General features: G+C 43.0%; 1 protein-coding gene across 1 annotated transcript in view; it reads right to left on the minus strand.

Annotated features, from left to right (window-relative positions):
* Positions 1 to 11394: 11394 nt before the first annotated feature.
* The window catches only part of LOC118399911 (protein phosphatase 1 regulatory inhibitor subunit 16B), a 131669-nt gene continuing 120695 nt past the window's right edge, over positions 11395 to 22368 (minus strand). Inside the window, exons 7-11 of the mRNA XM_035796131.2 lie at positions 16752 to 16877; positions 16387 to 16462; positions 16028 to 16157; positions 15539 to 15710; positions 11395 to 15294 (exon numbers count right to left, since the gene is read on the minus strand). Coding sequence (XP_035652024.1) covers positions 14815 to 15294; positions 15539 to 15710; positions 16028 to 16157; positions 16387 to 16462; positions 16752 to 16877 — 984 coding nt within the window. The 3' untranslated portion in view covers positions 11395 to 14814. The remainder of the gene's footprint in view (positions 15295 to 15538; positions 15711 to 16027; positions 16158 to 16386; positions 16463 to 16751; positions 16878 to 22368) is intronic.

Here is a 22368-nt window from a genome sequence, read left to right on the forward strand (position 1 = left end):
CCCCTTTGCTGCTATAATAACATCTACTCTTCTGGGAAGGCTTCCCAGTAGATGTTGGAACATTAGTGCAGGGACTTGCTTCCATTCAGCCACAAGAGCGTTAGCGAAGTCAGCCACTGATGTTGGCCGATTGGGCCTGGTTCGCAGTCGGCATTGCAATTCATCTCAAAGATATTTGATGATGTTGAGGTCAGGGCAATGTGCAGGCCAGTCAAGTTCTTCTACAGCCGATCTCGACAAACCATTTCTGTATGGACCTCGCTTTGTGCACGGGGGCATTGTCATGCTGAAACAAGAAAGGGCCTTCTCCAAACTGTTGCCACAAAGTTGAAAGCATATAACCATCTAGAATATCATTGTATGCTGTAGCGTTAATATTTCCCTTCACTGTAACTAAGGGGCCTAGCCCAAACCATGAAAAACAGCCCCAGACCATAATTCCACCTCTACTAAACTTTACAGTTGGCACTAACATTCGGGCAGGTAGCATCCTCCTGGCCTCCACCAAACCCAGATTTGTCCGTCGGACTGCTAGATGGTAAAGCGTGATTCCCCACTCCAGAGAACGCGTTTCCTCTGCTCCAGAGTCCAATGGCGCAAGTTTTACACCACTCCATGCTCAGCGTTGCGCATGGTGATCTTAGGCTTGTGTGTGACTGCTCGGCCATGGAAACCCATTTTATGAAGCTCCTGATGAACAGTTCTTGTGCTGACCTTGACTCCAGAGGCAGTGTGGAACTCGAATCAAATTTGCCCCTTAAGAGCCCCTAACCAACAATGCAGTTTTAAAAAATATGGATAAAAAAATAAAAAAAGTAACAAGTAATTAACGAGCAGCAGTAAAATAACAATAGAGAGACAATATACAGGGGGGGTACCGGTACAGAGTTAATGTGTGGGTGCACCGGTTAGTTGAGGTAATATATACATGTAGGTAGAATTGTTAAAGTGACTATGCAGAGATGATAACAACAGAGAGTAGCAGCAGTGTAAAAAGGGGGGCAATGTAAATAGTCTGGGTAGCCATTTGATTAGAGGTTCAGGAGTCTTATGGCTTGGGGGTAGAAGCTGTTTAGAAGCCTCTTGGACCTAGACTTGGCAGTTCCGGTACCGCTTGCCATGTGGTAGCAGAGAGAACAGTCTATGACTAGGGTGGCTGGAGTCTTTGACCATTTTTAGGGCCTTTCTCTGACACCGCCTAGTATAGAGGTCCTGGATGGCAGGAAGCTTGGCCCCGGTGATGTACTGGGCCGTTTGCACCACCCTTTGGCCCGTTTGTGTGTGACTTTTAGTTCAGTCAACATCTATATTTGTGTGTAAATGTTTGGAGCCAATTAATGGGTCAAAAGTTCCCAATTAGTGACATCTATTAAAAACAAATGCTATATTTGACCCTGAATCTAATTTAACAACATCACTCTCTCTCTCCCCATTTAGCAGAGTCTGACAGTATGTGTCTAACATCATTGAAGTATGTTAAGTATTTTCCCATGAGATGTGGCAGTAATATGAAGTTCCAGCCAGTTCGACTAATGATAGCCCTCTCTCCCGTCTTGGCCTGAAGGAAGTTAGATTTCAATAACCTTAAAGAGAGTGATGGGCTAGTCAAGGTTATAAACAACCACAGTTTATAACTTTCAATTTCTGAGAAAATACTAGTGGGCCTATGCTGTATATAGCTCGCCATTTTGTAGTCCTAAAAACAGGAAATTAAACCTCCGGTTCGTTCAGCAATTCCAATGGGGGAAATTAATGGGGAAAGAAAGTGGTTTTGGGATAAATGCCGAAAATAAGGTCTCAGGTTAACACAGGCTTAGAAGACCTTATTTTCGGCATTTATCCGAAACCCTACAAAAAAAAACATTAATTTCCACATAGGCTTTGTCAAACGACCCATGTCGGAGTTAGTCTTTGTTAGTGCCTAGAAAAAGACCCCATTATTATTGTTCTCTATTCCATGAAAGACTTGTCAAGCAAATGTTACATATTGCATTCATAAAGTTGGTCTACAATCATCCCACTGGGCAAAAACTGGTTGAATCAACGTTGTTTCCACAACATTTCAACAGAAAAAAAATACAATCTGATGACGTTGAATCAATGTGAAAAACAGATTGGATTTGCAAAAAGTCATCAAAGTAAGGGAATTTCCATTTTTTTTAAACTCAACTTTTTAACTTAAATCCAACGACATTGTTGGTTGATTTCATATTGAATTCACGTCAGTTGACAACTCAACCAAATGTACATCAAAACTAGATGTTGAAATGATGTCTGTGCCCAGTGGGATGTCATGTTTCACACTATCATCATGTACATGTGGGGCTGTATACCCAACTTTTTTTCAGATAATAATTTGCCCCATTGTGTCTGGGTACAGATAAGGTTATCCACATTCCGACTGGTATCGATAACTGAAGGCGTGCCTGATCAACTGTTTTTGCTGCCCATCGGTTTACTGTCTGTGTATTTGCTGTCTGTGGGTGTGTTTGTCCGTATTTCTGTGTTACATAGTGGGTTGAAGTTTGTGTACGTGCAATAGAACACTGTCTCTCTCGCTCTCTCTCAGGAAATGGTTAAACCACATGACAAACAGGTCTGAAACACAATTTTGCTCCTCGCCTAGTTAGTCTGCTACAGAAAGCTATGATTTCAATATGCAATTCTTTCTATAGCTGATTTCAAAACACACAATGTGCCTTTCTCTTCTTCGCCGACCTGTGACCAGTGTAGTAACTTTCTCAGGAATTAACACACAGTCAGTGCGAGAGCTGGTAACCAGAAATTCAAAACAACCTACTGCTGGGGCTGAAACTGTACTCTCTACCCTCCTTACTACCTTACCACTACCATCAACATGACAGGTGGTTCATTGGTGTCTGTAAAAGTAGAGCCTTATCTATATCTACATGTTTAATTTTGCCTTATTTAAAATATACACAGAGTATACAAAACAGGTATCGCCAGGTGAAAGCTATAACCCCTAGACGTCACTTTTTAAATCCACTTCAATCAGTGTAGATGAAGGGGAGGAGACAGGTTAAATAATGTTTTTTAAGCATTGAGACATGGATTGTGTATGTGTGCCATTCAGAGAGTGAATGGGTAAGACAAACAATATAGGTGTCTTTGAACGGGGTATGGTACTGTATTAGGTGCCAGGCGCACCGGTTTGTGTCAAGAACTACAATGCCGCTGGGATTTTCACGCTCGACAGTTTCCCATGTTTATAAAGAATGGTCCACCACCCAAAGGACATCCAGCCAACTTGAAATAACTGGAGTCAACATGGGCCAGCATCCCTGTGGAACCCTTTCGACACTTTGTAGAGTCCATGCCTCAACTAATTGAGGGTGTTCTAAGGGCAAAAGTGGTTCCTAATTAGGTGTTCCTAATGTTTGGTATACTCAGTGTATTTTTTAATGCGTTTTCAAATTAACATTTCATGAATGAACTCCGCTTTTATAGTAGACTTAAATTAAGTTCTGATGTTGTTGAATTTCTCCTTTTTTTAAAGGAAGTGAAATAGGATGCCGTAACAGTTTGATGTTGTCGTGTGGAAATAGGATGTTGTTGGCTAATAAGTGAGAGGCCACAGCCAGTCAGCCTCCACAACCGCAACATGCTGACCCTGCACTCATAACATACTCAAAGAATGACTGGGCTATTGGGACTGACTGGTAGCTCATCGAGATGCATGTTTGTTCTCCATCACCAAGGCTATTGTTGCTGCACAGCAAGATGTAGTCTGGCTGCCATGTGTCACATAATGTCAATGATTGTAAATGTCTACTCTACATACAGTAGATGATAGAGAGCAAACACATTGCTGTTTCTTGTTTGATACATGGGGCTCAGGTGAGAAACCAGAAAATCTGGTCATAGATACAGTAGATAGCTAGTGTGTGAAGAGTCAACAATATTTCCCCATTCCAGTCGCTCCATTGACACCTATCCGTCTGATGTGCTAGTGAAAGTCACCAAATATGCCGTGTCCATGCACGGTGTTATGGACTAATGTCAATCCCTCAGCACAGCGGGTGTCCTGTTGCTGTGTGTTGTTTTGGTAGTGTAAAAACAGCTTCTACATAGCAGTCCCATGCAGCTCCCCACCTGTGGTTGTGTGGCAGGCAGTCCAGGGTTAACTGCTAAGCTCTTTGCAGGCAGCTAAGGCAGGGTGTCCATCTAAGCAGAAAATATCCTTACAGGTCAAATCTCACCCTGTCGCCCTGCGTTTTATTATACGGTCAATGTCTGGGCCCTGGTCAAAAGTAACGCACTGTAGGGAATAGGGTGCCATTTCGGACTCAACCTGTGCCTGAACTGCCATGACAGTTCTCATGACTGTAGCTAAAACAAATACGCCACCTCTGATTTTCAGAAACTTGTACAGTTGAAGTCGGAAGTTCACATACACTTAGGTTGGGTGTCATTAAAACACATTTTTCAACCACAAACTATAGTTTTGGGAAGTCGGTTAGGACATCTACTTTGTGCATGACAAGTAATTTTTCCAACAAATGTTTGCAGACAGATTATTTCACTTATAATTCACTGTATCACAATTGCAGTGGGTCAGAAGTTTACATACACTAAATTGACTGTTTCTTTAAACAGCTTGGAAAATCCCCCAAAATTACATCATGGCATTAGAAGCTTCTGATAGGCTAATTGACATCATTTGAGTCAATTGGAGGTGTACCTGTGGATGTATTTCCAGGCTTACCTTCAAACTCAGTGCCTCTTTGCTTGACATCATGGGAAAATCAAAAGAAATCAGCCAAGACCTCAGAAAATAAATTGTAGACCACAAGTCTGGTTCATCCTTGGCAGCAATTTCCAAACGCCTGAAGGTACCACGTTCATCTGTACAAACAATAGTATGCAAGTATAAACACCATGGGACCACGCAGCCGTCATACCGCTCAGGAAGGAGACACGTTCTGTCTCCTAGAGATGAACGTACTTTGGTGCAAAATTGCACATCAATCCCAGAACAGCAGCAAAAGACCTTGTGAAGATGCTTGAGGAAACAGGTACAAAAGTATCTATATCCACAGTAAAACAAGCCCTATAATCGACATAACCTGAAAGGCCGCTCAGCAAGGAAGAAGCCACTGCTCCAAAACTGCCATAAAAAAACCAGACTACGGTTTGCAACTGCACATGGGGACGAAGATCGTACTTTTTGGAGAAATGTCCTCTGGTCTGATGAAACAAATATAGAACTGTTTGGTTATAATGACCATCGTTATGTTTGGAGGAAAAAGGGGGAGGCTTGCAAGCCGAAAAATATCATCCCAACCATGAAGCACGGGGGTGGCAGCATCATGTGGGGGTGCTTTGCTGCAGGAGGGACTGGTGCACCTCACAGATAGATGTCAGTCAGGAAGTTAAAGCTTCATCACAAATGGGTCTTCCAAATCGACAATGACCCCAAGCATACTTCCAAGGTTGTGGCAAAATGGCTTAAGGACAACAAAGTCAAGGTATTGGAGTGGCCATCACAAAGCCCTGACCTCTAGCCTGTTGAAAATGTGTGGGCAGAACTGAAAAAGCGTGTGCGAGCAAGGAGGCCAACAAACCTGATTCAGTTACACTAGCTCTGTCAGGGGGAATGGGCCAACATTCACCCAACTTGTTGTGGGAGGCTTGTGGAAGGCTACCCGAAATGTTTGACCCAAGTAAAACAATTTGAAGGCAATGCTACCAAATAGTAATTGAGTATATGTAAACTTCTGACCCACTGGGAACGTGATGAAATAATTAAAAGTGGAAATTTCACATTCTTAAAATAAAGAGGTGATCCTGACCTAAGACAGGGGATTTTTACTAGGATTACATGTCAGGAATTGTGATAAACTGAGTTTTATCTGGCTAAGGTCTATGTAAACTTCCGACATCAAGTGTTTATCATGAAATCGGATTCTTCAAACAGTTTATTGATAACACCCCTTTATTGCTATTCTGTAGGCAGGCATAAAAAGTTGTTATTTGTAAGCAGAGCACCAGTTTTTTTTTAGCTCACACACATTTCATTTAAAAACATGTAATACACTATATTTGTTTGCTTTCAGTTTGATGCCCTGTAGAATATGGCAGACACATGTAAACTGTACTGTTAAATAACTGTGACAACTGCTGATGTCAAAAGGGTAGAAGGCCTACGGTAGAATATTCATAATCTCGAAGCGATGTGTTGAGTGGCTCGCAGTGAGAGTTGAATGCACATACCAACACAATATCCAGGTCGTCTCAATGAGACTAACCTGGTTAAATAAAGGTTCAATTTTTTTAAAAAGCTAATAGAGCCATGTCAACAGTCCTTACACGTGATCTTTTTCACCCATTGTGTCTCATGAATGTAGCCCTTCTTCTTTGACTGAGGGGCACCATGCTGCAGACACAGATTGAAATGGAGACACTCGCTGCCTTATAGACAGAGCAGAGGGACAATGGAGCTAAATCACATGATACCGGCTCTGCCATAACCTCATCTCTTTGGCCTGTTATTCTCATTGTGGCTGCGTTGTCCTTTCGGCTGAGCTGGTTACATTCAGACCGGGCCAGCTGGCATTGACCCCAGTCCTCTCTATTCCTCTCTGGATAAGGAGGAGCTGGAACAGTGCCAGGACTGAGTTTCTCTCATATAATTTGAATTAGTTCCACTTTTAAAAACCATTCTAATTCAGAGTTCTAAGAGTTCTAATTCCATCGAGAGTTCCATCCTGCTAATTCAGGTTACAGTGGCTTACTGGGGTCAGGGCCTCTCGCTGCCCTGTTCCCAGGATTCAGTGTGTATGGAGCACCATTATGCCACATACGTTAACCCATGTTAGCAGGGTAACATGCACTTAAACAGTCCTCCAATTCCCTCTCCTTAACAGATTGCTTTGAGATCGAGAATTAAAATACCGTATTACCAGATAGACTGTGTTACTTCACTAGAAGTGCAGAAACATTAGGAACACAGGCACAGAGTAACTACATAGCTATACAGAACAAAAATATTAAAACGCAACATTAACGTAAAGTGTTGGTCCCCATGAGCGGAAATAAAATATCCCGGTTTCGACTGTACGGGGCAGAAGGCAGAGTGTCTATGGCGTTGTGTGGGCGAGCGGTTTACTGATGTCAACGTTGTGAACAGAGTGCCATATGGTGGCGGTGGGGTTATGGTACGGGCAGGCATAAGCTAATGTCAACGATGGCAATTTGTATGCCCAGAGATACCATGACAAGATCCTGAGGCCCATTGTCATCCGCCGCCATCACCCCATGTTTCAGCATGATAATTCACGGACCCTTGTAGCAAGGATCTATACACAATTCCTGGAAGCTGAAAATGTCCCAGTTCTTCCATGGCCTGCATACCCACTAGACATGTAACCCATTGAGCATGTTTGGGATGCTTTGGATCAACATGTACGACAGCGTGTTCCAGTTCCCGCTAATATCCAGCAACTTCGCACAGCCATTGAAGCGGAGTGGGACAACATTCCAAAGAGCCACAATCAACAGCCTGATCAACTCAATGCGAAGGAGATGTGTCAAACTGTATGAGGCAAATGGTGGTCACACCAGATACTGACTGGTTTTCTGATCCACGCCCCGACCTTTTTTAAAGGTATCTGTGACCAAAAGATGCATATCTGTATTCCCAGTCACACTAAATCCATAGATTAGGGCCTAATTCATGTATTTCAATTGACTGATTTCCTTATATCAACTGTAACTCAGTGAAATCTCTGAAATTGTTGCATTTATATTTTTGTTCAGTGTGTGTAATAATATAATACTTTCTATGACGTGACCACGGAAAATAGGGCACTGTGGATGGATTCGTTCACTCCTCTAAACTCTCTTTCGCCATGCCAAGAGTTATGGCTGTGACTGATACTAGCATGCAGCTTGTAGAAGCGTGACTCCAGTAACCCCACAGTACAGCCAGTGAATGAGTATTTCTTCTGAGAGGAGCGAAGAGCCTCCGCTAACACCAAGCGCCTGACAGCTGCTTAACGGAGGGCAGAGGGCTGTTATCACATTGCCCGTCACTCTCTCTGCACAGCCACACAAGGCTACCATAGAGGAGAGTAGAGGACAGCTACAATTTTTCTGTGAAAAAAATAGATGTTCACAATGCAACAGGAATGGCTTCTCATATACATTGAAGACAACGAAATGCACAAAATACACAATTTATTCAAAATGTTAATACAACCATCAGTATTTTCCAGTAATTACAAAATCAGTAGTTTTAATAGTTTCTTCTTCTTATTATTATTAACAACACGTCTTTATAAAATACACGCTGATCAACCATTTTCAGTTTGCACATCTGACAGACTGTTTGACACACAAGCACTGGCCACAACAATAGGAACAAACAGTCGAAAGATGGTTCTGTCACTTTAAATTTGGGTCATAGTAGTGGTCAGATAATACAGATATGAAACATTTGGACTCCTGGGAATTCCTACTTACACGTAAATACAATGGACACTATGAAAACAACCCTCTGCCTGGCATGCTGACATAAACTCAGCAAAAAAAGAAACGTCCCTTTTTCAGGACCCTGTCTTTCAAACATAATTCGTAAAAATCCAAATAACTTCACAGATCTTCATTGTAAATGGTTTAAACTCTATTTCCCATGCTTAAACAATTAATGAACATGCACCTGTGGAACGGTCGTTAAGACACTAACAGCTTACAGACGGTAGGCAATTAAGGTCACAGTTATGAAAACTTAGGACACTAAAGAGGCCTTTCTACTGACTCTCAAAAACGCCAAAAGAAAGATGCCCAGAATCCCTGCTCATCTGTGTGAACGTGCCTTAGTCATGCTGCAATGAGGAATGAGGACTGCAGATGTGGCCAGGGCAATAAATTGCAATGTCCGTACTGTGAGACGCCGATCGTCCTCACAGTGGCAGACCATGTGTAGCACCTGCACAGGACCGGAACATCCGAACATCACACCTGCGGGACAGGTACAGGATGGCAACAACAACTACCTGAGTTACACAGGAATGCACAATCCCTCCGTCAGTGCTCAGACTGTCCGCAATAGGGTGAGAGGCTGGACTGAGGGTTTGTAGGCCTGTTGTAAGGCAGGTCCTCACCAGACATCACCGGCAACGTCGTCACCTATGAGCACAAACCCACCGTCGCTGGACCAGACAGGATTGGCAAAAAGTGCTCTTCACTGACAAGTCGCGGTATTGTCTCACCAGGGGTGATGGTCGGATTTGCGTTTATCGTCGAAAGAATGAGCGTTACACCGAGGCCTGTACTCTGGAGTGGGATCGATTTGGAGGTGGAAGGTCCGTCATGGTCTGGGGCGGTGTGTCACAGCATCATCGGACTGAGCTTGTTGTCATTGCAGGCAATCTCAACGCTGTGCATTACAGGGAAGACATCCTCCTCCATCATGTGGTGCCCTTCCTGCAGGCTCATCCTGACAATGCCACCAGCCATACTGCTTGTTCTGTGTGTGATTTCCTGCAAGACAGGAATGTCAGTGTTCTGCCATGGCCAGCGAAGAGCCCGGATCTCAATCCCATTGAGCACGTCTGGGACCTGTTGGATCAGAGGGTGAGGGCTAGGGCCATTCCCCCCCAGAAATGTCTGGGAACTTGCAGGTTCCTTGGTGGAAGAGTGGGTTAACATCTCACAGCAAGAACGGGCAAATCTGGTGCAGTCCATGAAGAGATGCACTGCAGTACTTAATGCAGCTGGTGGCCACACCAGATACTGACTGTTACCTTTGATTTTTACCCCCCCTTGATCAGGGACACAGTATTCCATTTCTGTTAGTCACATGTCTGTGGAAATTGTTCAGTTTATGTCTCAGTTGTTGAATCTTTTTAGGTTCATACAAATATTTACACATGTTAAGTTTGCTGAAAATAAATGCATTTGACTTTTTTTTTTTTTTGCTGAGTTTAGTTCATATTTTTGGTAACACAACCAGGGCTCTAAATTAACATTTTTCATTGGTAGCACTGGTGCTCCTAACTTTAAAAAGTTAGGAGCACAACAAATTGCAGGAGCACCAATTGAGATATTGCATAGCCTATATGAATTATATTTTACCTTTATTTAACTAGGGAAGTCAGTTAAGAACAAATTCTTATTTTCAATGACGGCCTAGGAACAGTGGGTTAACTGCCTTGTTTCAGGGGCAGAACAAGATATTTTTACCTTTGATCTTGCAACCTTTCAGTTACTTGTCCAACGCTCTAACCACTAGGCTACCTGCTTAGTTCTACTTCTGAAGCCTTGTAAATACATTTGTTAATTATAAAAAAGTGAAATGTTGATACAAAGTCATTTGTGGAATATTAGGTTTTTCATGATTTAAAAGCACTATTTTCCTATTGAGATGCATTACATTGAAAATGATACATGGTCTCTTTAAGAGCGTCAAGATCGTGATGACAACATGCAAGAGATCTGTCATTCATTGTTTGCTATGATCACGAAAGGAGCTATCCCTTTTCCTTTCTGTGCCACCAAATGTTTGGATGTACTGGTAAAGTTACCAGGTTGTTAGGTCGGGTCTAGATAGAGGGTCTAAATATGGGTTCAGAAACAAGTAGTTTTAGCTGTAATAATGGTGCATGACACTAATGAATCTGCACTTGGGAAACAACAGGTACAACGGAGGCTTATCATTACAACAATTATTATTACAAAATTATAAAATATATATTCTCTCTTGCACTGGTGCTCCCAAAATATAACAGCAAGATATTTTGTTGCATATGTGACCAAATTGATTGCTCTTTAGAGCCCTGAACACTTAAGTTGCCTTATAGAGTACCACAGTAGGTGTCATAATACCCATAAAACCTAACAGTCAAACAAGGAATTGGTTCCAATAATTTTTCCACCATTCATTTTTCCCATAGGGGATTTTAGAAAAATGGGAATAATTTTGGGATAATTGGGATAATAATATGGGAATAATGAATGGTGGAAAAATGATTGGAACCATTAAAGAACCAAATGTTTGACCAATAGGTTTTATCTAATGTTAGCTAAATAGTAATGAATGGCACCTCCACTGTGGGGCTCTATACCTGTAACTACATAGTTATAAGAGCAACTTAATGTAAAGTGTTACTAACTTGTGTTATCTTTGTCTCTATTTGAATGGCTGGAGTACAATGTCACAACAACGACGACAACTTATTATGCAATTCTGGGAAAAGTTTACAATTTTTGACACTATACACAGGCAGGACAGGGCAGTTGGGATGGCGGTGGGTACAGGAGATAAGAGGACAACACTGATACAGGTGGGCCGCCTTCCCTGGTCCCCGTCCCCAGTCCATGTCCCCTCTCCTTTGGAAGACTACTTGGCACCCATAGGGGCACAATTGGGGGGCAGAGCTGAGGGTAGCTGGTACTACTACTGCTACTACACTGTAGTATTACAGTATTACTACAGTACTACTACAAATCTGAGGGTAGCAGACAATTGTCTACTACTACTTTATACTGTATGTATCCACAGGTTAAAGGACAATAACACAGATGAACCAGCCTCATTAACTACTTCCTACAATCCTACTTTTCATTGTTAAGTAGGTAGGTGCTTCCAGTGTTGGAACTTGGAACACAGACACACATTCTAAAAAATAATACACAGTGGGCTACATCATGTCAGATACCATACATTTTCTGAGTTAATATGCATGTAATGGTAATAAGCAAGTGTTATACTTTGCTTTGCCAAGTCTCTTAGTTTTCAAGCAATTTAACTGAGCCTGGGTGGAATATGCCTTGACTCAGACCTGTTTGTGCTCTTTCCTGTGAAATCCTATTTTATTGAGTTGGCAATACAGCACACACACAGATCTGGGACCAGGTTATACACAAGCTACATATGACTGGACAATAACCTTGTCAACTCCAAAGGAACATTTCCATTCTAGAAGGTGCAGTGCTTCTAGCCTGGTTCCAGATCTGTTTGTACTGTTTTGCCTACTCCATGTCAATGGCAGCAATGAAGCTGGCAAGACATCACAAACAGATCTAGGATCAGTGCTTCACAGGAAAGGAAGATATACTGCATTCACTTTCCATAGCTATAAAAATAAAATAAATACACTGTAGGAATTTGCAAACCATATCCTTTTCATAAAATTATTCTTCATAAATAAAAAGCTGGAAACGGTACATATGGTGCATTCGGAAAGTATTCAGACCCCTTTACCTTTTCCACATTGTTACGTCACAGACTTATTCTAAAACAAATTAAATAGTGTTTTTCCTTCATCAATCTACACACAATACCCCACAATAACAAAGCAAAAACATTTTATTTAAAAGAAAAATTGCTAAAAAAAAAAAACTGAAATATCACATTTACATAAGTATTCAGACCCAGTACTTTGTTGAAGTACCTTCAGCAGAAATTACAGCCTCGAGTCTTCTTGGGTATGACGCTACAAGCTTGGCACACCTGTATTTGGGGAGTTTCTCCCATTCTTCTCTACAGATCCTTTCAAGCTCTGTCTTGTTGGATGGGGAGCGTCGCTGCACAGCTATTTTCAGGTCTGTCCTGAATAGATGTACGATCGGGTTCACGTCTGGGCTCTGGCTGGGCCACTCAAGGACATTCGAGACTTGTCCCGAAGCCACTCCAGCGTTGTCTTGGCTGTGTGCGCAGGATTGTTGTCCTGTTACAAGGTGAACCTTTGTCCCAGTCTGATGTTCGCTCTGGTGCAGGTTTTCATTAAGGATCTCGCTGTACTTTGCTCCGTTCATCTTTCCCTCGATCCTGACTATTCTCCCAGTCCCTGAAAAACATCTAGGTTTCCTCCAGTCATAACGATTGGCATTCCGGCCAAAGAGTTCAATCTCTTTTGGCAAACTCCAAGCGGGCTGTCATGTGCCTTTTACAGAGCAGTGGCTTCCGCCTAGCCACTCTACCATAAAGGCCTGATTGGTGCTGATTGGTGCTGCAGAGATGGTTGTCCTTTTGGAAGGTTCTCCCATCTCCATTGGGTTCTTGGTCACCTTTCTGACCAAGGCCCTTCTCCCCCGATTGCTCAGTTTGGCTGAGCGGCCAGCTCTAGAAAGAGTCTTGGTAGTTCCAAACTGCTTCCATTTAAGAGTGATGGACACCACTGTGTTCTTGGGGACTTTCAATGCTGCAGACATTTTTTTGGTACACTTCTCCAGATCTGTGCCTCGACACAATCCTGTCTCGGAGCTCTACGGACAATTCCTTTGACCTCATGGCTTGGTTTTTGCTCTGACGTGCACTGTGAACTGTGGGACCTTATAGACAGGTGTCTGCCTTTCCAAATCATGTCCAATTGAATTTACCATAGGTGGACTCCAATCAAGTTGTAGAAACATCAAGGATGATCAATGGAAACATAAAAAAATAACTGTTTTCACTTTGTCATTATGGGGTATTGTGTGTAGATTGATGAGGATTTTTAATTTACTCAATACATTTTATAATAAGTCTAAGATAACAAAATGTGGAAAAAGTCAAGGGGTCTGAATACTTTCCTAATGCACTGTATTTTCAAGCAATTCTTTTTGCTTAAATTACCTACAAATAAGCAAAAAGACATGGGTATATCAAACACCTTTTTACCACCTTTATCGATGCAAGTTCGGATCTGGACGGATGATGAGTTTAATGCTGCATTGTTTCAAATGTCTATAGTGCAGTGCTCCAATCCTCCTTCTTCACAGGAGCAGATAGATCGTTGACTGTAATACTGTTCTGTTTTGTTATTTACATTTTAGTCATGTAGAAGACGCTTTTATCCAGAGCAACTTACAGGGGCAATTAGGGTTAAGTGCTTTGCTCAAGGGCACATCAATAGATTTTTTTTCACCTTGTTGGCTCGGGGATTCAAACCAGCAGCCTTTCAGTTACTGGTCCAACGCGCTAGCCGCTAGGCTACCTGCCACTCAGGTATAAACCATTCCTTCCCTTTTCTGAAATAGTCAGCATTTGAACAAGAATACGTCTTAATTAAGAAAGAGTATCCCTCTTTGTTTCAGTAATAACACAGAGAGTGTATTCTGATTTCTTGGAGTATTTTTTTCCTCAAACAAGTTCCAGAAACAGTGGATAAAGTAAGAATGTGGTTTGAAAACAGTGATTCAGTCAAAAGTAAGACACCACATACGCTTAACATGGGAGAGCACGCTGCCTAAGCATCCACCCCTTTATAGGGCACCAGAGTTCTCTCCTCATAGGGGATAAGGGCCATCTCGTTCCACTTCCTTACTCTCTACATCAACCACAATCTACCACAGTGGCATGCCCGTTCTCCGGGGGGGGGGTAGAGGAATCCTCCATACTCTTATGGTCTATGGACCATCTCAGCCACCCAGGGAATTCAACAGTGTCCACCACATACCTGCCCTGTCAATCGACCACAAGCTATCACCGTTTGGCTCTTCTCCAAGTCATCTTTTACTTGAATTCTCTAAGGTTATCCTATCCTCCATACTGGTGTGGCCAGGAGTTGAAACAGCAGTGGGTAGGAAAACTAGGGAGTAGGGGCAGGTAACCAATCACCTGGCTGAACCAGCTCCACTCCTATTGCATTCTTGGACCTTGGCTCTGCATTTTGGTGTCCTGCTGTGCAATCTCTTCCTACTTCAGTCACATGACCATCCTGCTCTGGTACACACTATCTGGGAAGAAGTTACCATTTGACACAGATCTACGATCAGTTTACCCTCCTCGAACCCTAACCTTAATGCATTGGAGGAGAACAGAGTAAACCTGACCTTAAATCAGTGTCTTGGGGTGACCTCCACCCCTCCCTAGGAGACACAGCAGCAGCTGTGCCCCTTTAGTTCCTCATCATCTATTGGCTGTTTCAGTTTGAGGATGGGTGGGTCCCCGCTGGCCGGGGTGTAGTAAACTGCGCTGCCATTGGAGGAGACCAGCGGCATGCGGGAGTCCACAGGGCTCTGGGGCTCGGCGGTTTCTGTGGAGCCGTTTCCAAGGTGACCGTTGAGGAGAGGGTGGTTGAGCAGCTTGGCGGCCGACCTCTGCTTTTTCAGTTCTGATAGTGTCTGAGCACGCTCCCTGGGCAAGGAGGAAGAGTCCTCGGGCAGCGGAATGGACGTCATACTCTTCGTGTCAGGGGATGGAGCCTCACCATTGGTGGCCGGCGACTGACTGGGAGCGGGCGTAGACGTCGTCGTGGAGATGATGCCGTTTTGTTTGATGATGCCACTAGGATCTTTAAGGATTTTCTGGAGCTTGGGCCTCTCCGCTGCTGGCTTCACCGGAATCACCTGGGAGACAGAGAACATTAAAATTACTGTTACTAACGGTTATTCAACACTGTTACCAACTACTGCTATCAATTACTGTAACAAACCTTTACTCTGATTTCCTCCACAAATGAAATAGACGGCTAGTTGACTAACTAGACTAGAGGCTGGTCATTACTTTGTCAAATGACAAGCTGCATGGTCTTGTTTACACACACAAATATGATTTGCATTTGTGATAGGAGAAACATTCCTCCATACTAACCATAGTAACAGTCGTATTGATCAGATGGCTGTTCTCCTGGTCTGCCTCCTTCTCTTTCTCCTGCTCCTCCCTCCCTCCTTCCCTCCCACCTCTCCACACGATGGCCTCGGTCTCGTATTCCTTCACACGAAGGTTGTGTCTGTCAGACAGGCTGGCCCGCCGCACCACTTTCCTATACAGAGAGGAGGAGAAGGGGGTCCAGGAATTAGTTCAGTGGTCATGGTTTCTTTGTCCTAATCCTGGCACACTTTAGTTTTATCCCAGGCTAGTAACTGGAATTCCCAGCACTAACACACCTGATTCGGCTAATAAGAAAATGCAGCTATTAAAGTTCAATTGTGTGTTAGTGCTAGGCTGTAACAAAAACAGCCCATCCCTTGTGTTGTGGCTCGCCATTGAACAGCACCCACTGCAGAAGAAAATAGTGAGAGAAAAAAACAACAACTAGTGTGCAGTTTTCCTCTCTGACCAGCAGAGGTCAGTACGTACCCACGGCTGCCTGCGCTGGACGTCCTCCTACACAGGGAGGTCTTGTGTTTGAGCTGAGACTTCATGATAATATCGTGTTTGTGTTTCAGGTCCAACAGGATGGCACGGAACTCCTCGTCCTCGCACAGGTCTACAGGTCACAGAAAGGTCAGCAGTCAGAGCACAACAATCCACAACTTCTGCTATGGGGTGGCCGTGTGGGGTTCCTATTGGGTTTTAGACCCTAGTACAGTGATCACTTACACGGTATAGCATCATCGTTCTCATGATAAACAGCAGGTCGGGGCAGACCACAGAGATAGAACAACAGAGAGGTCATAAGGTTGTCTAAAGTTTTGATCTCTATCGGGCCGACTTACCAATGGGTGTCTCCTCTAGGTAGGTCTTGGCATTGAGACTGGCACCGTGAGAAACCAACAGCTCTGCTACATGCATCTGGAACAATGGAGAGTATCTATGAGTATTTACATGGCCATCCACAATCACGTTCAGAGAGAGTGTGTGTGTTTGTGTTCACTTGTATGCATCTGTGTGTGTCTGCGTTTGCCCTTGTGTGCCGGAGCCCGTGTGTACGTGTGCCCGTGTACGTTTCTGTGCACTCCTCGTGTGTCCATGCTCCCCTGTGTGTGTGTGTGTGTGTGTGTGTGTGTGTGTGTGTGTGTGTGTGTGTGTGTGTGTGTGTGTGTGTGTGTGTGTGTGTGTGTGTGTGTGTGTGTTACCTCACCTGACCCCAGCAGGCTGCGGCGTGGAGCGGCTGCCATCCGTCAGTGTCTCTCAGGTCCATCCTGGCCCCTCCCTCCAGCAGCAGCTCTGCACCCTGGACGTAGCCATTAGCTGCTGCAATGTGGAGCTGCATGGGGTTACAGGAGAGGAGACCGATGGAATGTACAGTTTAGAGTGTTCGCTTCTTCACCACATATTTTTTTGAAAAGATTCCCTGCCTACTATTTTGATATACGGTATCTAATGTCCTCTTGGGATCCTTTTGTGTCACTCTTTCTGTCCTTTCTCAGAAATATATTAACCATCGATAGACTGGGACCGAAGTTGGAAGCTAACTCTGATAGGGCTGTTACAGTGACCGTATTACCGGGATTACCACCACACCAGCATTCACTAGTCATGGCGGCAGTCAAATTCCACATTATGGTAATTAGGCTTCTCTAAGCTAGGATGGTGCTTGATGGTCATTAGTAGCATATCAAACCTGCTAACTGCCTGGTACTCAGCACTCTATTGTCCCTCTAATCACTCTGACATCAACGCAAATGTGATTTAAAATCTAAATCAAACACTTCAGGAGTAACCATGAGCTGATGTTGCATAACATTTCTACTGGCTATGCAATTGCATGAGAAAACAGAGTTTTGATGGCCTCTATTAAAAATACTTTTATATTTATTTATGAACTTTCTGAATATTAAGCACATTGCTTCACTTTACAACAGGTGTATAGCCTACCTGGCTGGTATGAAGATGAAACATGGTAAAAGCTTCTTCCATTCATTATTTACAGTGCATTATAAAAGTATTCAGACCCCTCCACTTTCCACTTTGTTACATTACAGCCTTATTCTAAAATGGATGAAACATTTTTCCCCCCTCAATCTACACACAATACCCTATAATGACAAAGCGAAAACAGTTTTTTTGAAATGTTTGCAAACACCTCATTGACATAAGTATTCAGACCCTTTGCTATGAGATTTGAAATTGAGCTCAGGTGCATGCTGTTTCCATTGATCATCCTTAAGATGTTTCTACAACTTGATTGGAGTCCACCTGTGGTAAATTCAATTGATTGGACATGATTTGGAAAGGCAAAATCATGCCCGTCTATATACAGTGTATTTGAAAAGTATTCAGACCCCTTGAATTTTTTCTCATCAATCTACACATAATACCCCATAATGACAAAGCAAAAACAGGTTGACATTTTTGCAAATTTATACAAAGAAAAAAACTGAAATATCACATTTACATACAAATTCAGACACTTTGTTGAAGCACCTTTGGCAGCGATTACAGCCTCGAGTCTTCTTGGGTATGACGCTACAAGCTTTGCACACCTGTATTTGGAGAGTTTCTCCCATTCTTCTCTGCAGATCCTCTCAAGCTCTGTCAGGTCAGGTTGGATGGGAGCATCCCCTGCACAGCTATTTTCAGGTCTCTCCAGAGATGTTCGATCGGGTTCAAGTCCGGGATCTGGCTGGGCCACGTTAGTACATTCCGAGACTTGTCCCGAAGCCACTCCTGTGTTTTCTTTGCTGTGTGCTTAGGGTCGTTGTCCTGTTGGAAGGTGAACCTTCGCCCCAGTTTGAGGTCTTGAGATCTCTGGAACAGGTTTTCATCAAGAATCTCTGTACATTGCTCCATTCATCTTTCCCTCGATCCTGACTAGTCTCCCAGGCCCACAGTCTGATGCTGCCACCACCATGCTTCATCGTAGAGATGGTGCCAGGTTTCCTCCAGACGTGACGTTTGGCATTCAGGCCAATGAGTTCATTCTTGGTTTCATCAGACCAGAGAATCTTGTTTGCCTCGCCAATCAATTACATTTACCACAGGTGGAATCCAGTCAAGTTATAGAAACACCTCAAGGATGATCAATTGAAACAGGATGCACCTGAGCTCAATTTCAAGTCTCATAGCAAAGGGTCTGAATACGTATGTCAATAATTGATTTTAGTTATTTTTCATACATTTGCAAAAAATTTTGTCATTGTGGGGTATTGTGTCCATTGATAAGGAAAACATTTTTTAAATTCATTTTAGGATAAGGCTGTAACGTAACAAAATGTAGAAAAATTCAAGGGGTCTGAATACTTTCCTAAAGCACTGTATTATTTAGTATATGTAAAGACAACATTAAATTAAGAATAGTCGGCCTCCCGGGTAGGCGCAGTGGTTAAGGGCGGTGGACTGCAGCGCCAGCTGTGCCATCAGAGTCCCTGGGTTCGCGTAACCGGCCGCGACCAGGAGGTCCGTGGGGCGACGCACAATTGGCCTAGACGTCGTCCGGGTTAGGGAGGGCTTGGTCGGTAGGGATGTCCTTGTCTCATCGCACACCAGCGACTCCTGTGGCGGGCCGGGCGCAGTGCACGCTAACCAAGGTTGCCAGGTGCACGGTGTACCCTCCGACACATTGGTGCGGCTGGCTTCCGGGTTAGATGTGCGCTGTGTTAAGAAGCAGTACGGCTGGTTGGGTTGTGTATCGGAGGACGCATGACTTTCAACCTTCGTCTCTCCCGTGCCCGTACGGGAGTTGTAGTGATGAGACAAGATAGTAGCTACTAAAAAACAATTGGATACCACGAAATTGGGGAGAAAAAGGGGTAAAATTAAAAAAAATAAAAAAATAATTAAGAATAGTCTGATTGGTGACAATATTAACCTATCACTTGTGAATGATGCCCAGCTTGTGCATTAAGGCATGAAACATCATATCAAACACATATCGTTATTTTTTGCGACTTTTCAAAATCAGTCACACACCTCATGTATCCTAGCCCATAGGCCTATATGTTTTAATAAGGTTTGTGTCACAACTAAAGTGTCCAAATAACTTCTTAAAATTGAGCACATTCATCTGCTTTCTAACCGGTGCTGAGTTTAACTGGCACACATAAGCTGCGCGGGATTATCTACTTTGGGGGGGATAATTTCCCCCATAAAAATGCACTTTTATAATAAAGCAATACATGCATAATCACATTTGTCGTCACTTTCGAGAGCAGTGTTTTCCAGCTCATTGATTACATTTTGGAACATTATAGCCTACTGCCGTGTGCTGTGCTTATAATTTGAAGAAATTGCCTCATAGTTTATCAACATTTTAAGCTAAATGGTCAGCCTCATCGCATCTCCCCAACTGTTCTAGCGTAGGTTTGGAATATTTATTTATTGCACAGAAGGACAAGTTGACCGATAGAATAGGTCATTTTTTGTGCTATGGGGGATGGTATATTGACATGGGCTAGTGATTTTGCTGTTGGCCTACTAATCTCGTTGGATGACGAAAAGAGAGGTGCTTCGGAGCACGGCAGCTGGAAAATTGAAATGACTATTAGCTTATTATATTCAGCCCAAGGGCACAACGGCCACAAAAGGTATGGATTTTTTAGGGTGCATTTACGGCCACACAAGGTGGATGCCGCCGGGAAATTTAAGGCCTGGTGAGAATATTATCAAGTGCTTGTCAAATTGTGAATGAGAGAGTGATGAAGTGTGTGCAGCTTGCCACTTTTTTCAAAACATAATTAGAGTCCCATCACGCAGACTTAGAATGTATTAACCTTCAAAACATATAGCCCAACGTTTGTATCACACAACTAAAGTTGTATAAATAATTCTAAATTAAACATACAGGAGGACCAGTTTCTTTGTTAACCGCTCACCACAGAATGGCCGCATGTGCGCACTTCCTTTGAAATGGTTTGGAAAAAATATGTCCAATTGTGATCTTCATAATATAAAATTAAAATATGCCACAGAATCCGAAGCAAATCTTGTCTGCTAAATGAACTAGCGTGAAGAAATAGCAATCTTTTTTTTTTAAATGGTCTGTTTGAGATACAAGTTTGGGGTGTTTTTTTTTTAAGTGTTCTTTCTCCAATTTATGCTTTATCCACAAATAGAAGTATAGTATGAGTCAATAACATTTGGGCATGAGTTAACAGAATATGAACTTTAAAAAAGTGAGATTTTCACGTGACAGCTACTTTAAAGATTACTGCTGGTTGACAGTCAGCCAAAAGGATCATCCCTTGTCCTCGCCTGGCCTTTCACGCCTGCCTGTACATCTTTCTCTCTCTCCGACTCTCTCTGTGTGTGTCTCCCTCTCTTAATGTGTGTGTGTGTGTGTGTGTGTGTGTCTCCCTCTCTTAATGTGTGTGTGTGTGTGTGTGTCTCTCCTCTCTTAATGTGTGTGTGTGTGTGTGTGTGTGTGTGTCTCCCTCTCTTAATATGTGTGTGTGTGTGTGTGTCTCCCTCTCTTAATATGTGTGTGTGTGTCTCCCTCTCTTAATATGTGTGTGTGTGTGTGTGTCTCCTCTCTTATATATGTGTGTGTGTGTGTGTGTGTGTGTGTTTGTGTGTGTGTGTGTGTGTGTGTGTGTGTGTGTGTGTGTGTGTGTGTGTGTGTGTGTGTGTGTGTGTGTGTGTGTGTGTGTGTGTGTGTGTGTGTGTGTGTGTGTGTGTGTTTTTGAAAGGTTGACCTTTCCCAGTAAACTAGATGCACAAATACAAATCCATGTTATGTGGCCATTAACTGGTTACTGTATATGACCTTTGGCTCATTATTTTGGGATAGTATACTTTAATGTCCTCTTCCCGATTTGTTTTATTCAATTGTGTTTATTTTCGATTGAGACAAATCCTTTCATTCAGTGTTTTTAGATCATAATCCTTAATCACTGCATGTGATCCTCACAGTAGGCTAGGCACTGGCATGACACATTCCTTTACAACCTATACTACGTTCTCATTGCCACAGCTACTCATTCGGATTCAGTTCCTTCAGTTCTTCAGTTCAAAGCACACAAAAAGTAAAAGCCCCATTGTACATTATTTCTTTATGTATATAGTACCAGTCAAAAGTTTGGACACCTATTCATTCGAGGGTTTCTCTTAATTTGTTATATTTTATACATTGTATAATAATAGCGACTATGAGATAACACATATGGAATCATGTAGTAACTTAAAAAGTGTTAAATCTATATATATTTTAGATTCTTCAAAATATAAACTACCATAACAAAGAAAGTCACACACTCCATGTGTAATCTCCCAGCAATTTAATGGGTATTTACCAATGTTTCAGCATCACTGTGCCTTCCTCAGATTCTTCAAAATAGACACCCTTTGCCTTGATGACAGCTTTGCACACTCTTAGCATTCTCTCAACCAGCTTCACCTGGAATGCTTTATACAACAGTCTTGAAGCAGTTCCCACATATGCTGAGCACTTTTCCTTTACTCTGCAGTCCAACTCATCCCAAACCGTCTCAATTCGGTTGAGGTCAGGTGATTGTGGAGGCCAGGTCATCTGATGCAGCACTCCATCACTCCTTCTTGGTTAAATAGCCCTTACACAGCCTGGAGGTGTGTTGGGTCATTGTCCTGTTGAAAAACAAATTATAGTCCTACTAAGCGCAAACCAGATGGGATGGATTATCGCTGCAGAACGCTGTGGTAGCCATGCTGGTTAAGTGTGACTTGAATTCTAAAAAAATTCACTGACAGTGTCACCAGCAAAGCACCCCCACACATCACACCTCCTCCTCCATGTTCACGGTGGGAACCACACATACGGAGATCATCCGTTCACCTACTCTGCA

Source organism: Oncorhynchus keta, chromosome 21 (genome assembly GCF_023373465.1).
Source record: "Oncorhynchus keta strain PuntledgeMale-10-30-2019 chromosome 21, Oket_V2, whole genome shotgun sequence".
In the NCBI taxonomy this organism is placed as follows: Eukaryota; Metazoa; Chordata; class Actinopteri; order Salmoniformes; family Salmonidae; genus Oncorhynchus; species Oncorhynchus keta.